Source organism: Polypterus senegalus, chromosome 7, assembly GCF_016835505.1.
Source record: "Polypterus senegalus isolate Bchr_013 chromosome 7, ASM1683550v1, whole genome shotgun sequence".
NCBI lineage: Eukaryota > Metazoa > Chordata > Cladistia > Polypteriformes > Polypteridae > Polypterus > Polypterus senegalus.
Window position 1 is genome coordinate 166,973,813 of NC_053160.1, and position 20,347 is coordinate 166,994,159.

The following is a 20,347-nucleotide window of genomic DNA, read 5'->3' on the forward strand; positions in this document are numbered from 1 at the left end:
GTGCAGCAGGTTAGGGCGATAAAAGATAAAGATGGAAATGTACTCACAAGCAAGGAGAGCGTGTTGAGCAGATGGAGAAAGTACTTTGTGAGGCAAATGAATGAAGAGAATGAGAGAGAGGGAAAGTTGGATAATGGGGAGATAGTGAATCAGGAAGTGCAACAGATTAGCCAGGAGGAAGTAAGGACAGCTATGAAAAGGATGAAGAATGGAAAGGCTGCTGTTCCAGATGACATACCCATGGAAGCATGGAGGTGTTCAGGAAAGATGACAGTGGAGTATTTAATTAAATTGTTTCATGCAATCTTGGAAAGTGAGAGGATGCCTGACAAGTGGAAAAGAAGTGTACTGGTACCGATTTTTAAGAATAAAGGGAACGTGCAGAGCTGTAGTTACTACAGAGGGATAAAAATGATGAGCCACAGCATTAAGTTATGGGGAAGAGTAGTGGAAGCTAGGTTAAGAAGGGAGGTGATGGTTAGTAAGCAGCAGTACGGTTTCATGCTGGAAAAGAGCACCACATATGCAATGTTTGCTCTGAGGTTGTTTATGGAGACATATAGAGAAGGCCAGAAGGAGTTGCATTGTGAGGATGCAAGGGTTAGAGTTGGCGAAGGTGAAGGAGTTTAAAAACGTGGGATAAACAGTACAGAGTAATGGGGAGTGTGGAAGAGAGGTGAAGAAGAGAGTGTAGGCAGGGTGGAGTGGGTGGAGAAGAGTGTCAGGAGTGATTTGTGACAGATGGGTACCAGCAAGAGTGAAAAGGAAGGTCTACAAAATGGTAGTGACACCAGCTATGTTATATGGGTTGGAGATGGTGGCACTGACCAAAAAACAGGAGAAAGAGCTGGGAGAAGCCAAAAGAAGAAAAGTAACATTCAGATAGCAGTTAATGATTAGATCAGATTTTGCATAGCATGATATGTACAAAGAAGATGCAATTTACACATGGATTTAGTTTATAAAAAATAGGTTTACTTGGACCATTAAGTTACTAAATGCTTACCATTATCCCCTCCACCAAAAGACCAAACAGCCCGTCCATCTTGTGCTACTGCAATGGTATGTGAGCTGCCACAGGTCACTTGACCAACTCCACTAATATCCTTTACTAGTGTTGGTACATTGCGGCTGTGACTGTCACTGTGCCCTGGGAAGAAGGAATAAACAACAGAAAAATTCCTGAATAAAAAAGAAGTGTTTTTAACAAAATAGTAATTTAGAATATTTTAAAGTCCATTTATTAACTTAGAGGTAACTTACGTTCCTAAAATGTATTATCATAATTCAAAATGACTAAAATTATTACAGCGGCAGAAGAGAGTAAGAAAAAAAGATGCTGCTCACCAAGTCTGCCAAAATCACCTTCTCCCCAGGTATACAACTCTCCATCATTAGTTACTGCAGCACTATGTCTGTAACCAGCAGACACACACACCACAATCTGCAGAAAAAAAACATTTTTTTTCTATTTGGTTCATAAGTTTCTTTGACAAATCAAATATAACATTTTTACACTTATTAAGTCCCTTCTCACAACTGCTGCCAATGACTAAAATATAGTTCCTAGTTTTCAGTAATCATTAAGGGTACACTGTATCAAGAACATGTGAATAGGGGACATCTTCATGGTCACAAAACCACCTGATTAGAGAGGGGAGCACTCCAGTTAATTCAATCTTCCTTCTCTTGAGCACTTCAAAGGAATGACGACCGGAAGGTGACTGACACCAATTCCACACAAGCCCAAGAAGCCCCATCCCTTCTGGGACATTAAAAAAGTGAGAGGACAACCAAAAGAGAGCAGTCATTTTGGACCCGTATCTGACAGAGACAGAGCTCCTGACCACAAGTGCTCTTTTGTGATGTATTTGTTTAATTGGCAATGGTAAAAAATTTGGCACCTTGCAGTATCTACTTTTCTACCCTTTTTCTTCTTCCATCTTTAGATGGGGTTTTGCCAAGATGACTCCCCAACTCTGTTTGTTTTGTCTAACACTGCTAGTTTTTACAACTGCTAAAATAAACCATGTTAGTCTATTTGATAATTGAAAATTCTTTAAAAAAAATCAGGTGTTGATTTGATGTGCCCTTTTCAATGTGGATCTTAATTAGATGAAAATGGTCAAAATGGATGTGCATTTCAGGAGACATCCCATTGGGCATGGCTGGATATAGATCCCCAATAGGTCCCTGGGTGACTTAAATGTGGAGTAATTTAAATTTCTGAACACTACCACTTACACTCTGAAATGGGATGAAAACATAACTTCTCTATCAAAAAAAACTTAAAACACTGAATGTTTTGTTTTTACTATCTTAGGAAATGCAACCTGTACAAATCAGTCAGTCAGTCAGTCATTATCCAACCCGCTACATCCTAACACATTGGCTGGAGCCAATCCCAGCCAACATAGGGCGCAAGGCAGGAACAAATCCCCGGGCAGGGCACACACACACACACACACACACACACACCAAGCACACACTAGGGACAATTTAGGATCACCAATGCACCTAACTTGCATTCCTTTGGACTGTGGGAGGAAACCAGACCACCCGGAGGAAACACACGCAGACACAGGGAGAACATGCAAACTCCATGCAGTGAGGACCCGGGAAGTGAACCCAGGTTGCCTTACTGCGAGGCAGCAGCACTACCAAATCAGTGCAGTGACTGCAGGCATTCACACTTGCTCTATAAGTGAAATGGTTACATTTTCATTTAATTATTCAAAATATAAACAATGTTTTGACATCAGGAACAACTGGTACACTAGAAACTGGGCTTTATTCAGGACAATTAGATATCTAGGGTGAGAAAACTAGCTGGCATATATGGTGAATGACAACACTCAACCATAACTGTCAATTATTACTATCAAAAAATATTACTGATTGCTTAGGCAAAGAAAAACTCAGTAAATATATAACTTTTTTTCCACTGCTAGAACTCTGATTTATCACAAGTTGTGATTCCCTTTTGTATTTACCAAATCTTCAACCACCTCCATCCTGCCAAAGTTATATTTTCTTTCAGACGTTAAAAAAGAGTGTTGGGTATGGATCCAGGTGCCACTGTCCACATTAAAAAACTGACATAGGTAAAGGCAGGCTGGAACTTATGCAAACCAAATTTAAGGAGTTATGTTCTAAGACTAAAAGGAAAAATGATAAGGTGGTCTTTTCTTGAATTTTGCATGTGGTCATGCACCAGTCCAAGTCAGACTGAGATGATTAAACTGTTTAATGCATGGTGAAAACCTTGGTTTAGTGTGGAGAGATAAACATTTTTGGCACATTGGACCACATGTAACTAGGAAGTGTACCACTGTGAGGGGGTTGCTTTTGAACCCGAGGCACACTAGTGTATTGGGGAGGCATATGAGTAGATCAGTCAAAGATTGTTTAAAATAGGTGTGGAGTGGAGGTACAACAGAGTTTAGGACATGCTGGACTTATAACGTCACATAAAGGAATAGACATTAACATTTATAAAAAATACAGTATAGTCCATAGCTATTTGATGGTGACACAACTGTATTAGTATGGCTCTCTATCCAGGCAAGTTGGAATTGAAAAATAAAATCAGCTCTTAGAGTAGATTTTCAACATCAATTCAAGGGTATTTACATAATAAATTAATAATTGTATAGGAATTGCATGTGTAAAGAAGTCTCTAACCTCCCTGTAATTACAGAGGCTATTACCGGAAAGTAGGTAATTCATGGTTTGGAATTTGAAGAGGGGTAGAATACCTGTTTTAAGTAAAAAATGTTGAAATCAGACAAACAGCCAGGACTAGATGACACATATCCTAGGGTAGTTAAGGAGGTCAATGAGCACATATACAGTACAAACCAGTGTGAAAGATAGTAGTACTTTGGGGACATACCAATATGACTTGGTGTTATTTTGGAGAATTTAGGAGAATATGATTGACAAGCTTGATTAGGTTGAATGCTCTGTATTTGTTAAAACTGTTTTAATGTTATATAATACATAATTAAACAAAAAGAAAAAAAAACATTGTCATTCTGTTTCATAAATTCAGTACTAAGTTTAACTGGTTTTATGGGGAAAGTGAAAGTTTTTATAATTTTGAATTGCACTTGAGCATGTACCAAATTACCTTTCCAAGTAGTGGCCCTTGAATTAGCTTGGGGTACTTCTGTGTTGCACTGTTTCCGTGGCCAAGTTTGCCATAATCACCATCTCCCCAGCTGAACACCTCTCCCTCACTAGTGACTGCCAGTGTATGTCCATCAGAGCCTTTTGAAGATGAAACCTTTTTAATATTTCGTGGTGGATCCAGTACCAGCTTCTTAGGAATGGATTGATTATTAGAATCCCCCAGTCCTAGTCTTCCGTAGCTTCCTTTTCCACAAGCCTGGACCGAGCCATCTGCAGACACTGAAAATGTGCAGTACTGTCCTGCTTCAATCTAGAATAAAAAGTATAATGCAACTGCTTTATAGGTACAAAAAACAGATTTGGTTGTTTCAATGATATATCAACTCATAATCAAAATGATTTCCACTGTGGTAAGACTTTAATTGGATAAATATCTGACTTTTTGTAAATGGTAGTTTAATCTAGTTAACATGTAATTATTGCTAATTAATGCTAAATCATCAGCTTTATATTATCCAGATGTCACGCTTGGATCCAATACTGGTAACAAACAGAGAAGAATCTTCAGTACATCAATTCACATTTTCTCCATTGCAACATTTTCTCTACAGAGAGACCAACCAAAACAATTTATGTAAATTTTTGACTAAAGCCAAATAAAATAATAAGAAATTTTAAAAGGCTCAATGGCAAAAAAGCCAAAACTTGTAACAGTAAGTTAGCATTAAAACTAAGGTCAAAACTGCATAGAAGGCTATTCACAAAGGGGTTTTGATGTGACAGATACTATACAAAATAAAGAGTTGCTGCTTCTTTACAACTTGAGAGTCATAGATTTGTATGCTGGCCTACACAATTTCTGTTGCAGCTCAGAAAGTCTCTCCATGTATATTTGGATTTCTGATTTTCTTCCACATCCCATAGATACACCTATTAGAATATCCGACTGCTATATACTAGATCTGTATAAGTAAAATGTGTCCTGACTAGTGAACCACAAGTTGTTTAATTTTCATTTTCTGAAGATTCCTGGAACCATCCATAAATGTTCATACTTTGCCTGGTTCCTGCCCCATGTAAATGAAGTCACCTTTATTAAAATTATTGTAACATTACAGACTGCTATAAGAATAGCATGTTGTACAGTGTAAATCAGTGCTAAAAAAGCAGAAACTAAAAATATTATTAAAGGCAGAAAAAAGAAAATAACTAATGAACACCTATGTAATTACCTCTATATCTTCCATGTGGGTAAGTCTGTAATTGTCCATTGCTTATGTTACACATTATAGATATACAAGTAGAACATTTTTCATAGTCTTACTTGAAATGGGAAAACAGTGGTAACCAGGCTGCCCACCTCATTTGAGCTGGAGGATTTAGTTAAGGGCCACTACACTAAATGTTTACTAAAACTAGGTCTTTAACAATTGTTTAATGATATTCATTTTAATGCTATAAGGCCTGCGGTTATGAATGTTATGATATGAGCACCGAGGCTAGAAGACACAGAAAACAGTTTAACAAAAGCAAGCTATTGCTTTTGTTATAGCAAATACATTTAACCACATTTTCAAGGCCAAAGTACAGTGCCTTAGATATTTAATACAAAAATGGAGAGGAAAATCATACTTCAGAGCTAGACTGGAAAACACAAAGAAAAAAAGAACAACACTATTACTAGTATTTACAGTCAATGAATGCTAACATTGTGGATACAGAATTCAAGGACCAACATAACACAAAAGTACCTTATTCAGAGCAAGATTCATATCAACAGATAGTCAGAAATAACAAATGAAGAAAAAAGGCTTTTCAGCATACTTTCCAGACAGCTAACTAATTAATTGCATAACTGATTAAAGGATATGATATATAACAGGACGTCTCACAATGTTTTGGAGAATATCTTTCTACAAGTAGTATCTCTGTAGGAAGATCCATTTAAAACAAAGGGAGTCAATTTCTGTATCTTGTTTAATGAAAAGCACTTAAGTTTGGATTTTGTCCTTTGTTTTGGATGCCAGATAGAGTTAACACATGGAAATGTTATAAGTAATTATTTTATCTGTTCTGTAAATTGTTTGTGATCATCCTTGCTATGAACATGCAATAAACAACATAAACATGACTGATTAAAAAGAAAAATATAATTAGGAGATAGGAATTTCAAAATATTTTTAAACATCCAAGATGTATATGCATACACCATCCACCCATTTTCTGCCACTTATACAGATTCAGGTTGCAGGGCCAGCAGTCTAAGTAATGATGTCCAAACATCGCTTTTCCCTGCTGCCTCCTCCAACTCCTCCACGGGAATACAGAGGAGTTTCTAGGCCAACCGAGAGATACAATCTCTCCAGTGTTTCCTTTGGTCTTCCCTGAAATCTCTTCTCAGTTGAATATGCGCAAAACACCTCCTAGAGAACATCAAGGAGGCATCCTTATCAGATGCCCTAACCACCTCAACTAGCTTCTTTCAATACAGAGGAGCAGCGGCCATACTTTGAGCTCCCCTCAAATGTCTATGCTTCTCAACCTATCTCTCTGCAGCTTGCATATACAATCTAGTTCTTTTGGTCACTACCCAACATTCATGAACATAGGTCTGGGTAGGAATGTAAATAAACTGGTAAATCAAGAGCTTGGCATTTTGGTTCAGCTCCCTTTGTCTCACGACTAACCGATATAAAGTCGCTATTACTGCAGATGCTGCTCCAATCCACCTGTCATTCTCCTACTCTCTTTATTCATAAATCATAAACAAGATCCCAAGATACCTAAACTCTTCTGCTTGAGGCAGCACCTCATCCCCAACCTGGAGTGGACAAATCACCCTGTTCCAGATGAAAAGCATGAGTATAGACTTTGAGTTGCTGATCCTCATCCAGGCAGCTTCACACTCTGCTGCAAACCATCCCAGTGCATTTCTAATGTTGCAACCTAATGAAGCTAACAGGACCAAATTATCTGCATAAATATGAGATGCGATCCCGAGGCCACCTGAACTGCATTCCCTGTACTCCTTTATTATGAGCAGAATCAGTGACAAAATGTAGCTGTAGTATAGTGCCACACCCACTGGGAATGAGTCTGACTTACTGCCAGCAATGCAAACCAAGCTTTTTCTTTGGTTGTAAAAGGACAGAATAGCCCGCAACAGCTGGCCTGATAGCCCACACTGACAGTCTGAGGGATACAATATGTATGGCCCACAAAACATGTACACAGAACATTTGTAGACTGGTTGGTCATACTCTCATGAACCCTCCGTGATCCTTTTGAAGGAAAAAAGCTACTATTTACAGCCCCTTGGCTCAGTGAATGTACACTGGAGTTTACACCAGTGAATGACTGGGTCGCTACTACTGCATTCAGGGAATATCGCAATGACAGTTACCAATGACCTTATGTGTGCAGCTCTGTATAGTCACCTCAGCAATGGAGTCAAAAAACATTCAGGCTTAATGTCTCCCGCCTCCCTTGGAATGCAAGAGAAAATTGTCCAGAGGAGTTAGCTGAAGATCTTCATAACAGGTGCATCTGTGAAACATTCCAAGCACACCCTCACTACTAACCGTTGAGCTTGCCAGGTCTGTCTAAGCATTGTCCCCTGCCATCTGAATCAACTCACAACCAGGTAGTGATAAGCTGAGTGCACCAATTGCACTTATGAACACCCTTATGCTCAAACATGGTGTTTGTTATGGACAAAATTTGAATTGACACACAAGTCTAAAGCACAAAGCACTGCTCTGGTTCAGATCAGGTAAGTTGTTTCTCCCAATTAAACCCCTCCAAGTTTCACTGTCATTCCCCATAGGAAGCTTTAAAGTCCCTCAGCAGAACAATTAAGTTCCCAGTGGGAGTACCTTTCAGCACTCCTCCCAAGATCTCCAAGAAGGATGAATGCTCTGATCTAATTCATAGCACATAAACACAGACAATGGTCAGAGCCCTCCTGCCAACTCAAAGTTAAAGGTAGGTGACCCTCTCATCCACTGGGGTAAAATACAATGTACATTCACTGAGCCAAGGAGCTACAAATAGTCCCACTTCCGCCCTTGGGCATCTATCTATCCCCACTTCCATATCCCTAGAGTCACCTTCGGTAACTGGGGATCAGTCTGCCAAGGCAACTGCCTTTGACAAGCACCCAAGCCACAATGCAGCATACCCTTATGATTCCTCCTGCAGATGGTGGGCCCACGATACTATGGACCCATGTAGTGCTTTTGGGCTGTGCCAAGCCAGGTCCCAGGGGCAAAAGCTCACCCATCAGGTGCTTAACAACAAGCCACACCCCCCATTCCTCAAAGCCTGGCTTCAGGCCAGGGCACTGTTTCCCTTTTCTGCATGCATACACACACAAAAAAAATGTAAAACTGTGATTAAGCAAAAGAATTAAACCATGCATTATTTTAAGATTCATAAATATGTATACCATTTCAGGGTTACTGAACCCTTGAGCCAGTTTGGGTTGCAAGATCTTCTCCAGAGTGCCTTCTGCTAGCTGGTGACTGCTGTTACTACCCCAGACATAGACAGCAACTGCTTTGCTTTCTTTTTCTTGAGTGTTACAGCCATTATTACATGAACATAAGCAACTTGTAGCCATTGAACATATCTAAAAAACATTGAAATACATATTACAAATTTAATGTTTAACATTAATAATAACAAAATAATCAAAAATATTCATAATAACATTTAAAAAAATTATGTATTATCTTATTTTTGGCATATATGTATACACTTTATTCTATTGTAGCTTAAATTAATTTATTTTCTAGTGATAAAACAACTGACTACACAAGAAAGACATAACCAGGAGACAAAATTCACCACTCAAATTTGTAGCTGCTAAAATGTACCTTTTATATTAAAAGTAAAAGGTAAAAAGAAATCTAAATATTACTAGCAAGGAATTATTTGAGATAAAACATTGTTGGTGTCAGAGTTTTGCTATGTTTATTACGTTATAAATGTAGGTAAACCACTTAATCTGACTTCATGGTTAAAAACTGTATAAATATATTCCTGTAAGAATTGAGTTGTACTGTACATATAACGATAAGGTATCCTCAATGAAACTACTAAACAATATTCAGACAACGGCGTACTCCTGAAAGAATTCAATCATAAAAGTTAAAAAAAAAAAGTTCAATCATAAAAACTAAACTCGCTTTGACTGTAAGCAGCAAGCTAAACTTTCCTATGCTCCAAATGTGTCACTAAAAAAGCAAATGAAAAATATATTGTACTTTGAAATTAAGTTCAATTAAAACATAAGTAAGATTAAAAATGTAATGCACTTTAATATTATGTATTAGATATTACTGATGAAAAATGATTATATATTTAAAATTACCCTTCAAGCATCTTTAAATAAAGTAAAAAGAACAGTAATATATGGTATAGCAAAATGAATTATGGCAAACCTCCTCAAAAAGACAAAGAGCTGCATTAGGAAGCGAGCACAATCCGTTGGCAGATTTCTTAACTTCCAGATCACAAGTGTATTCTCCATGGAAGCCCTGTAAGGGAGAGAAGAAAAAGAAAAATGTGGTTTTGACCATACAAAATAGACTTTGTTAGTAGTTCTTGTTCTAATATTTGTATATCTGTATTATTTAAGCGTGTATTGATTTATTCTTATCTATTTTTTTTGGTATTGGTATAAACATGACGTTATTTTAGAAAAATTAAGTGGATAGGACCGGCAAGCTTTGCTGGGCTGAATGTCCTGTTCTCATCTAGACTGTTCTAATGTTTTATTTATTTCTACTTTTATTTTCCTTTCTTGTAACTTTTTCTTTGACATCTTGTAAAACTCTTGAAGCTAAATCTTTTGTATGAAAATGTTCTACAGAAATAAATGATATTGTAGTTGTAGAGGAGCTCAGTTACAGTGGATTAGTCCTCTAATAATAACAAAATAATAGGTACAATAAAAACTACTTAACATGGATTATTGAAACATTATGTTGTATTTGAAGATTTAGTCGGTTTAAAAAGCATTGTAAATTAAGGTTGGGTTTCTACCTATTCTTGTTAAACATATGTGCTTGGGTAGGCTTTCAAAATTACCTTCTAAATTAGATTTACAATTTTCAGTTTCTCCTAAAACTATAAACTAGGCCACTGTGTCTCAGCTTCCAGATCATAACTATGCTACTTTTTTATGCTACTTTAACTTCAAACCTACTTTTGCAGAACAGATATAATTTTATAAAAAACAAATTTACAATGGACAGAATTGAGTTTCAGCATTGAGAATTTGATGAAAAATAACATTTGATTGAAAAAATATTACCCTCTTGACTTTTTTTTTAAACCACAGGTTCTTACAGAAGCTTATTCCTGACACTCATATATATATATATATATATATATATATATATATATATATATATATATATATATATATATATATATATATATTGTGTTATTACGCAAAAGATATTGTCTATGAGGGCTAGGGATAGATTAAGAATGTGCCTGTGTAGTTAAGTGCCAAAAAGTGAACAAAAGTCATAGGTATACATATAATTCTGCCTATGTTGAGGGGTAAATTCAATCCACACAGATTATAGTCACAGGGGAGCAAGTAATTATCAGAGCAGCACTGGGTGTAAGGCAAGAAACAAGGCATTATATGGTGAAGGGAGAGAAGAACAAAGCATGTAGCTTGCAATCTAGGGACACTAACTGAACAAATGTTATAGGCATACATTTCATTTAAATGAGGTTAAAGTTTAGTGAGTTTAATACAGAGTTACCCCAGAGCCAGCATTCCTAACACAGGTTGCTGGGGTAGCAATGGACTAATTACACCTACAAAAGCTAAAAAAATAATAAAAACCAACAATAGCAGTAGGAGAGCAACTCAGAATATCACTGTGGGAAGGTGGAGTTCATAAGTAGATCAACAGATCTTCTCATGGCATTGTGCTCCAAATGTGATGCAAGCAAACATATACATGTAATACAGAAAGTTACAACTGAGAAATCTGACCTCCTAGCTGACAAATGGCAGCACATAGAGGACATTAACAAGGACAGGCAAGAGACTAATACTCTCTTGTCCATTTGCCAGGGTGCAGCAAAAGATCCCTGATGTGTAGAATTAGGGCCATGTTGCCTATTTAGATTTCAGGGATGCAGGGTCACTATAGGGCATCAGGGCCCTATATATTCTCGGGGCCATACAGCCAATTTTTTTTCACTTTGGTAAAACTTTAAGTGATTCCAGTGCTTGGCTATAAATTAACCCCTTCAAAAGTTTAAAGTCACCTCAAGTCAGAGTAATGGAAGATACCAAAAACAGACATACTGTACAAGAAGAAGGTGTAGGGTTTAAGAGAGTGTGATAGAGAGTGTAGACAGACTAATTTTTGCTGTCAAAAGCCTCAAGAAGATTGTGCCTGTATAAATACAATTTCCCACTCTATCAATCAATCAAAATATTAGATAGTGCTTTCATAGATTATAATCTGACCGGAAAGAGAAGGTTATTACGAAACCTTTTCAAAATTAAAATGGATTTTGTTTTCTTTTTACAATGAGCAGAGGCTATGACAGTCTACACTGCACAATTCTAATTAGGGCACAACAAGATAACTGAACTCAATTACTTTTTCTATGTTATACATCCCTTGCATTCTCTTTTCTTAAAATGAGTCTTTAGTACTTACTATATTAATGATGTCTCTGCTGTCTCCTTTCTCTGTGTCATTCAGTTTAAACAAACATTGTTTTACTAGTTATGTTACTACATACAGTAAACAAGCCCAGGTTAAACAAAATTCTGCAAAGTGGCATTTGCAAAATGTCTACTGTGTATATAAGGTGTGAAAAAATTTTGCCTTAAGTGTAACAGGGAGCTTAATAGTTCCTCTAACAGTCAAGTTTAAGGCCACTGGTAAAAAGGCCTGGATTTAGTTAACAAAAACAAAGTATAGATGTAAAGAAAGTTTTTTTTATCTTTTTTATAGCTTTATATATAACTATTTCATAAACAAATGTTTTTTATTTCCTGAATTGTGTTCTGTTATTTGTTGCTTATCATTCTCTCCCTTTGTGTAATTGTGCAATAAAGCTATGCTTATTGTCCATTTCTGGTCATTATTTGGTTTAGGTGAAAACTCAAGAATGCTATCCATAGGCACCAAAGCACTCTTAGCAAATGACTAAAATGCAAGGGCATCACATAGGTAGTATATGTGTCTCTATAAGTGCAAGCATAAATTATAAATCTGCTGGCTTTTCCTATACGGTATGTGTTTTAACTATATTACACCCACACTGCAATTTAACCACCATAAACATTAAAACAAGGAATTGAGGCAAGCAAAAGAAAAAGGCAAGATAGGCTTATTTAATTTAATCATCTGATACAGCACTTATTTCACAATAGCATTCCAGCCTAAACAGCAAATACAACAGTTCCAAGTCCAAGTACTTTGGATCAGACCTACAGTATCTAGTATAATAATAAGTAATGTTTAGTGATGTGCAAACACAGCAGAGTTTGACAAAATCATGAAACCATTCAGGAACTTTAATGAATTCTGCAAAATGCATTGAGGTCAATGGGGAGGGAAGAACTGAACTAGTTTTGAGTGGATTATAATAGTGCAATGGTCTGGCAACTATTCTGGATAGTTTATTTTGGCCAACAATTTTATCTGAACAGTGAGGCAGCAGTGCTAATCACTGCACCACCTTGCCTCAAACAACAAAAAAGACAAAGAAGGAAGGATAACCACAAACAAAGTACATCAAATGGCCACAAACCAGCAATAAGTAAATACTATATACAGTATTTATAGATAATTATCATTGCACTCACATAGTTCCATTCTTGGAGTAAACATTGGCCATGACATGGAGGGGTGGTATGGGATTGGCTTGTTCTGTTGTATGAAGTCTGGGCTCCAGCACAGCTGTAGTGTTTTTTGTACTGATCTCTCTTTGCATATACTTTCTACTTTTTGCTTCCATTGAAAAGCAAGAGACGCCTTGTAAATAGTAATAAATATTTTGTTACTAGCCAACCCGCGGCGTAGCATACGCCACAAAATCAGGCCGCTTTTTAAATGATTTTTAAGCACAGAGGAAAAAATAAACATTTGAAAAATCCATAATTTAATAAACCACCAAGAAAAGTAACATTGCAACAATGCACGCTACGAACCAACATACAATTGTCCGTGACTGAAAACCGGAGGAGCGCCGTCGCGATTTCTCCTTCCAAAGCGAAGGACAGGGTTGAACGTCGCTCGTTCAGTACGCACTGCCCACTTATGTGCCCGCCCCAACTCCCTACCGGAGTCGCTTTCGTCTGTGTACAGTCCACATGCACCTGTGAGTCACGTTGACTGTTAATTTTCCAAACACCGCCTCAGTCGGTTTCCACATTGATTTTTCATTGTTCTTTGCGGTTCGGCTGCTTTTTTTTTTATATATAATCCACCAAGTCACCCCACCATGGGGGGCTTTACAAAGGGCAGGGACGTAATCAGTGCAAGCGTATGACCCGCACGTACTGGGAATTTCTCGTTCGTGGGGAACAATTGGAAGCCACGGTCTCCATCACGAATGGGGTTCAACGGCTTACCCACGCCGGGTGGACACACGTTGATCCATTCAGTGCAGCGCGCGTGCAGTATCGGACATACAAGTGCATCACAGACCTGTTAATACTCAATCTCACGTGGCTGAAAGCCACTTGTCCCTCTAAGAATTTGGACTCCGACCACTGTTGAGTAGTGTAACTATTTAGCAGGCGGGAGTCTCGTTCGTTTTCGGAAATAACCAGCCAAATCGCTCCACCAACTAAGAACTGCCATGCACCACCACCCACGGAATCGAGAAAGAGCTATCAATCTGTCAATCCTGTCCGTGTCCGGGCTGGGTGAGGGTTCCTGTGTTGAGTCAAATGAAGCGAAAGGCTCCAAACCTGGTGGTGCCCTTCCGTCAATTCCTTTAAGTTTCAGCTTTGTAACCATACTCCCCCCTGAACCCAAAGACTTTGGTTACCCGGTTGGCTGCCGGGGTCATGGGAATGACGCCGCCGGATCGCCTGTTGTGGGGCCTGCATTGGTGAAGCAGGTGAGACGGTAATGAAACAGAGGCACAGGGCTTATTGGTTTTTAAAGACTGCTTCCTTCATTGGGTTTTAACCAATGCACGGAACGAACCAACACACAATCGTCCGTGCGGCGCTCAGGGTGGAACGGGAGGAGAGGAGAAGGACATCCACTCCGCTCCCTCCATCTTGCTAGTCTGCTGGTTTCTCGTTCAGTATACATTGCCTGCTCATGTGCCCACCTCCAACTCGTCACTCGAGTTGTTGTCGTCTTTGTACAGTTCAGATATACCTGTGACTCACGTAGACTTTTCATTGCTCTGTGCGGTTTTGGCTGCCTTTCTATATATAATCCACCAAGACACCCGACCACGGTGGGAGGGGGGTGTGTAGAAAGTGCAGGGGCATCTAAGAAGACGCATGTTTGTCACGGATACGAATTGCTGTATGTAGCGTGTAAAACAGTTTGCTATGGTCACGCAGTCGTGCATCATAACCGAAAACTCGTTTTTTAAAGACTGCTTACTTCATTGTGTTCTAATCTCAGTTGTAAAGGAATGTTTTAAGGATCCCATGGGATACCCCTCGCAAACCGTTTTACACGCTGCATATGGCGATTCACCTCCGCGAGAAACATGCCTCTATGAACAGTCAGCGTGGGTCAGAGCTGCATGTTGCCTCTACGACAGACGAATATAAATGACGCCATTTTTTCTGTGTCGTCGCGTCTGAGTTGGTGGGCGTGGCTCTGCGAGTTGTCATCGTATCCAATGCTCTTGGAGTTGGTGGGCATGGCTCCTTCCTGCGTGCGCCATAGGTGTCTCACTTGTCGGCGGCTTAGTGAATCCACGCCCCTTCCGGCGTGCTTTCCATGGTCGTCTTGCCTTAGTGAATTATATATATAGATTATTATTTCACAGTGTCTCATTCTGATTAAGGCATGGAAGAGGAGGGCTCCTTTAAGACTTGTTCTGACTGGTAATGGCCACATATTGCTAATTATACATACATTTACATTATACATATTTTTTGCAATGTATGCAGGTGTAAACAGTACAGTAAGTATGCATGAAAGTTTTGCATATGGCTGTTAAACCTCTGTGATGTCATATCACATTGGCTTCGCAAAGCATCACAGGGTACTGGGAAAAAAAACATTCACCTAAGCAAGTTCAAGATGAATTTTCAGGGTAATATTTAGCAAACAAGGTCACCCACAAACACAGCATATTTACTGCGAAAAGCACTTTGTAGAATTTCACTGATTGACATTAGTCATCAGTACTGCAACTAATGTATGCAGCTTTTGGGTCATTCCATGTCAAATCAACCAATGGCCCATGCACTTCAGACTCAAAAAATTCTGGAAATATTACCAGGTGTACACATGTTAGTCAGCAGACACCCAGTAAATTTTTTTGAGGTAAGATCAATACTTTCCAAGATAAAGTCATTTTACTGAGGGGTGTTACGTGACGGTGCGGGTCGGCTCCTTGCTGTCTCTTCTCTTATGGGAGCCTCTTGAACTTGACACCATTAGTACTGTAACCAAGATGAGCTTGGCAGAGGAGGACAAACCACACTTGGAGCATGGGGATGGTGTAAAAGTGCAAGTGCTTTTATTAAAAAGATTCACAAAAGAAGTGTCCCAAGGTGCAGCGCTCGAAAAAAAAGTTCAATAAATAATCGATAAAAAGTGTTCATGTGGAGGTTAAAATTATGCCATAAATAAATACATTAAAAGGAAGTTAAACTGTCTTTACTAAAAACCCCAATGCCTTCTTTCTCACTGGCAGCGGTTCCCCTGCTTATCCCAAATGGGCCTTGTAGCAGAGTCGCCGCCCTACTGATAAATGCAGCTGATCTTCCGCAGGTCCGGTTCTCTGACATCCTATGGCTACAGTAAGTCTTCCTCTCCGGACCTAGGCTTGTGACCCCAACGGCCATGGCGCTCACGTTGGAGCTCTCCTCCCAAGCCTCCTCGACCCCCAACTACCTTCCCGGTCTTCTACAGTGAGTCGCTCCTTTTAAATCACATTGCTCTCATTGCTCAGCCAGAGCAATCACTTCTTTAGCCCCAGGGTGTCAGCCTCTTGCTCCACTCAAGTGGCTCTTCTTCCCAGCTACAGCAACAACAACATTTATTTATATAGCACATTTTCATACAAACAGTAGCTCAAACTCAAAGTGCATTCTTCTTTCTTTCAGGCCTGCACCCTCCTGCTTGCTCGCACTGGGCTCCTTCCACGTCCTGCCTTCTCTCTTTCTCCCTTTAACCTCTGTCTTTTCTTTATCTTTTTCTTTCTCGATTCTCCCTCTTTTGTACTTGCGCTTACATTGCACAACTGTGGCAATTAGCAGCTCCCAGTGTCAATTAGGGTTGTGGGCGATCCTACACCTGTGAGCTAAGTACAGGGACACCCATGCCTGCATCACGCATGAAGACGCAAATGCGCTGATTTATTTAAAACACCAAACAGCCTTCTTCTTCTTCTTATCTGGCCTCACTTTTTCATCAAATTTCGCAAGTCCATGGCTCCTTAACTAAACCACCGAGCAGGCTCAGACTTTGCACTCTGATACATTAATTGGTATAGTATGTGACAAAATTAAAACATTTGGTCCAGATGACCCTGCATGGTCAAAGCAGCCCCTTGAAACTGTCCAAACTTTTATTTGAGTTTTTGGCGTACCAATGTTTAGGCCCCATAAACACATATTTGTAACCAACACAGACTTTTGATTTGTTTTTCCTTATTCAGATCACTATATAAACATTATGAAAAAGCAGTAATTGGAAAAGTAACAACATCAGGGGTTTGAACAGCAGACCCAATTCAAAAAATCATTTTGGATTTCATTTTCAGAGCTCCCTAACGGCATGTGGGAAAGTGCAGATGATTTTTAAAATATTTTTCATTTATTCTACATTGTCCTTCTTTCTCAAAAGACAAACCTTACTTTTTATGCCTGTCTTTCATGTATATTTTCTATCCTAAACATAGGCTGAAAGTACCATGTGTCAATAATAGTAATCATTGAGTTTTCAGTCAGAACGTTATCAAAAATGTCAAACTTTTTTTTTTAATTATATCAAATGACAATGTCCTTATCTCACTTTGCTGAACAATGAATGCGATTCTCCATGTCCACAAGAGTACCTGGCACTCAAAAATACCACTGTTACATCCCTACAGAAGATGGCAAACTCATAGTAGTCCAGGTGTCTGGTAAAGACAGTCAGTTGTCTGAATATCTACCACTGAAGCAGCAGCTGCGATCTGCCCTCTCATGATCACACTCCTGATGGATCAGATGCGTCCCTCACATTAGACCAGTGCACAATTGGAGGCTATGTTGGGTGCATGTATGATGAAAAATATTGGAATGGTGTGATTCATGATAAGAGTGAACCGGAATCAGACATCCTGATAGGTTTCATGCTTCCAGACTATACTGCACAGTCTTTGCATTAGCCACCTATAGATGATATATGTTGGGTGCCATTACTGTTTGTCATTGCACTGCTTAGTGCACCTACAACGGTCAGTGGGAGCCTACAGTACTATCTTGATCTCGAAGACAAAGATGCCCTACACTCTGCACTACAACTGAAACAGAAATGAAATGGGTCACACTCCTGCTGGCCATGAGGTTAACATTTCATTATAACTAGTATTGTATTTAATGATAAATCTGGCAGCTGCTGTTCATGTGTTGTGCTTAATGTGTTTTTGGTGATTAATATTTCCATTAATTCTATGCCCAAGTTAGTGATGAACAACATGATGATTATTATTACTGACAAATGGTGAATTTAACTTATGTGTTAAAGAGGGGTGCCAGGGACCTCTGGAAATACGCTACTTAGCAGGGTTTAGCTAAATGAAAGCCGAGTGCAGGAGTCACGGTCAGATGACTGGCGATATGAGGCTGTTGATTCCAGTATGTTATATTTATTTAACATAAAAAAACAACTGAAACAATAAACAGACAAACATGCTGTAAATAAACCAATATGGCGGAAAGAAAAGTCTGTCGTAAACAGGCAACCACTTCATATTGAGGGTGTGACCTCATTAAACATTCTTACACTATGTTTAGAATGGAAAATAAAAAATTAAAGATTTACATAAGAAAAGTAAGACTTGTTTTTTGAGAAAGAAGGGACTATGTAGGAAAAGGGAAAAAGAATTTTAAAAATGTCTGGACATTCTTACAGTGCATTGAGCTGGTCTGAAAATTAGACCAAAAGTTATTTTCTTCACATTTGAGAGGTCTGCTGGTGAAACCCTGACACAATTTCTTGTTTGTTTATAACCTTTTGAAAAGCCCTGTGTAGGTATCTTTATGGAATAAAAATTCAGCAGGCTACATTAGTTAGAAGTATGCTTTCTGAAAGTCAAGAAAAGACATGGCACCGCCAAAGATACAAAATATTCTTTTTTCATTTTTGAAGGTCTGCTCTTGCTAAGTGGTCTCATCTGGACCAAACATTTTGATTTTGTTGCATACTATCCTTATAAAGGTACCAATATGCAAAATTTGAGCCTGCTAGGTGGTTTAGTTTTTGAGGTACAGTCTTGTACAAATTATGAAAAAATAAAGCCATGTCAAATTTGACACCATTCTCCCCTCACAAAATTGGCTCTATCTTGGAAAGTATTAATCTTACATCAAAATAATTTTACAGGGTGTCTCCTGGATAACTTGGGTACACTTGGTATTTTTTTTTAGAATTTGTTGAGACCAAAGTGTATGGGATTTCTGGAAAATTGGTTGATTTGACATGGTATGACCCTTTTGTTTCTGTATTTGCTGCTAACATTACATTTCCAATGTTCACAGCTGAAAAATCACCAAAAAAATAATAGTTAATCTAAGCAATCCACTCGGTGAATCTCCAGGAAAATATTTGGTGAACAAGGTCACTGGAGAACACAGCATATTTGCTACAAAAGCACTTTGCCGAATTTTGCAGATCAACACTAGTATTGTTTAAGCGGCATTGTTTTTTATGAGTTCTTCAATTTAACAAATTTTACATAAATAAGAAGTAAGTGATGCCAGCTGTGGTCCACTGCTATTTTGCTTTGTTTTGTTGTTGTTAAGTCCTTTTTTGTACTTCAGCACATCTCACCAACATACTACAAAAATTACTTACATTAATGCACAAATTGGTCTATGAATAAAATAATCCTGTGCATCTTTACAATTCCTACTTTGTGTTCAATACACTGGAACTGGTGCTGAAAATAATCTCAGAAACATGTCTGATTGGCAGAGAATGAGAGTAACTTGACACGATCATTTTTCTCCAAAAATGTGAGCTCAAATTTTGCAGCAGATACTGCAGTTGAGACTGATCCCTATATATTGGAAGCACAGCACCGCATGGCTAATTTGAAAGTATTGCTATGCATGTGCCCCGCTACGATCACAAAGCAAACCTTTAAGGATCCCTCCCCTCCCCCTTGAGAACCCATTAAATAATAATAATAAAACAATCTATTTCTGTTTAAAAGATGGTTCTTTCTTGATGGAAGAAAAATGTGCAAAGCATCTCCACAGGTACACGGGAAACTGTGCTCGACTTCAAACAATGGAACACTTGGTGGCACGGGTGGTGTGTGCCCCAAGATTGAAACATTGTGAGCACAATGATTTTTTTTTACTTATCCCTATCTTGTTGCCATTTGTTGTATTTTGTTTGTGCATTCATTCCGTCTGCATCTTTTGTTGTTAAAGGAATGGTGGTGCAGTGGTTAGTACTGCTGTCTCACAGCTCAGATCATATTTTTGGCTACAATAAGTCGGCCCAGCCTAGTTGAAAGACACTTCCCTAGTCCAGAAAGTCACTTTTATAATTTTACCATTATGATTCACTTAAAACTAGTTCAGTTCCTCCTTCCCTATTAACTTCAATGCATTTTGCAGATTTTGGCCAAGTTCAGCAAAGCTCACAAACATTTCCATGCTTTCACCAAATTCACAGCAAACAATAATTATAATGAATCAATCTTCAAATAAAATGACAATGTTATAAATTGTGATATTTAGTAACTACATTTAGTTACATTTAATGGCTAATAACCAGTTTAAGTAGCTTGGCCAAAT

The 20,347-nt window shown here is 38.5% G+C and overlaps 1 protein-coding gene across 7 annotated transcripts in view; it reads right to left on the bottom strand.

The window, feature by feature from the left end:
* The window catches only part of LOC120532980 (probable E3 ubiquitin-protein ligase HERC1), a 188,217-nt gene that overhangs the window by 137,893 nt on the left and 29,977 nt on the right, over nucleotides 1-20,347 (bottom strand). For 6 of the 7 annotated variants that reach the window (XM_039759544.1, XM_039759542.1, XM_039759540.1 and 3 more), the window contains 5 exons: nucleotides 9,579-9,674; nucleotides 8,582-8,764; nucleotides 4,133-4,444; nucleotides 1,348-1,444; nucleotides 1,007-1,150 (listed from right to left, as the gene is read on the bottom strand). In XM_039759544.1, coding sequence (XP_039615478.1) covers nucleotides 1,007-1,150; nucleotides 1,348-1,444; nucleotides 4,133-4,444; nucleotides 8,582-8,764; nucleotides 9,579-9,674 — 832 coding nt within the window. Of the gene's footprint in view, nucleotides 1-1,006; nucleotides 1,151-1,347; nucleotides 1,445-4,132; nucleotides 4,445-5,366; nucleotides 5,397-8,581; nucleotides 8,765-9,578; nucleotides 9,675-20,347 lie in introns of those variants that run through there. The other variant, XM_039759547.1, reaches the window with a different exon arrangement.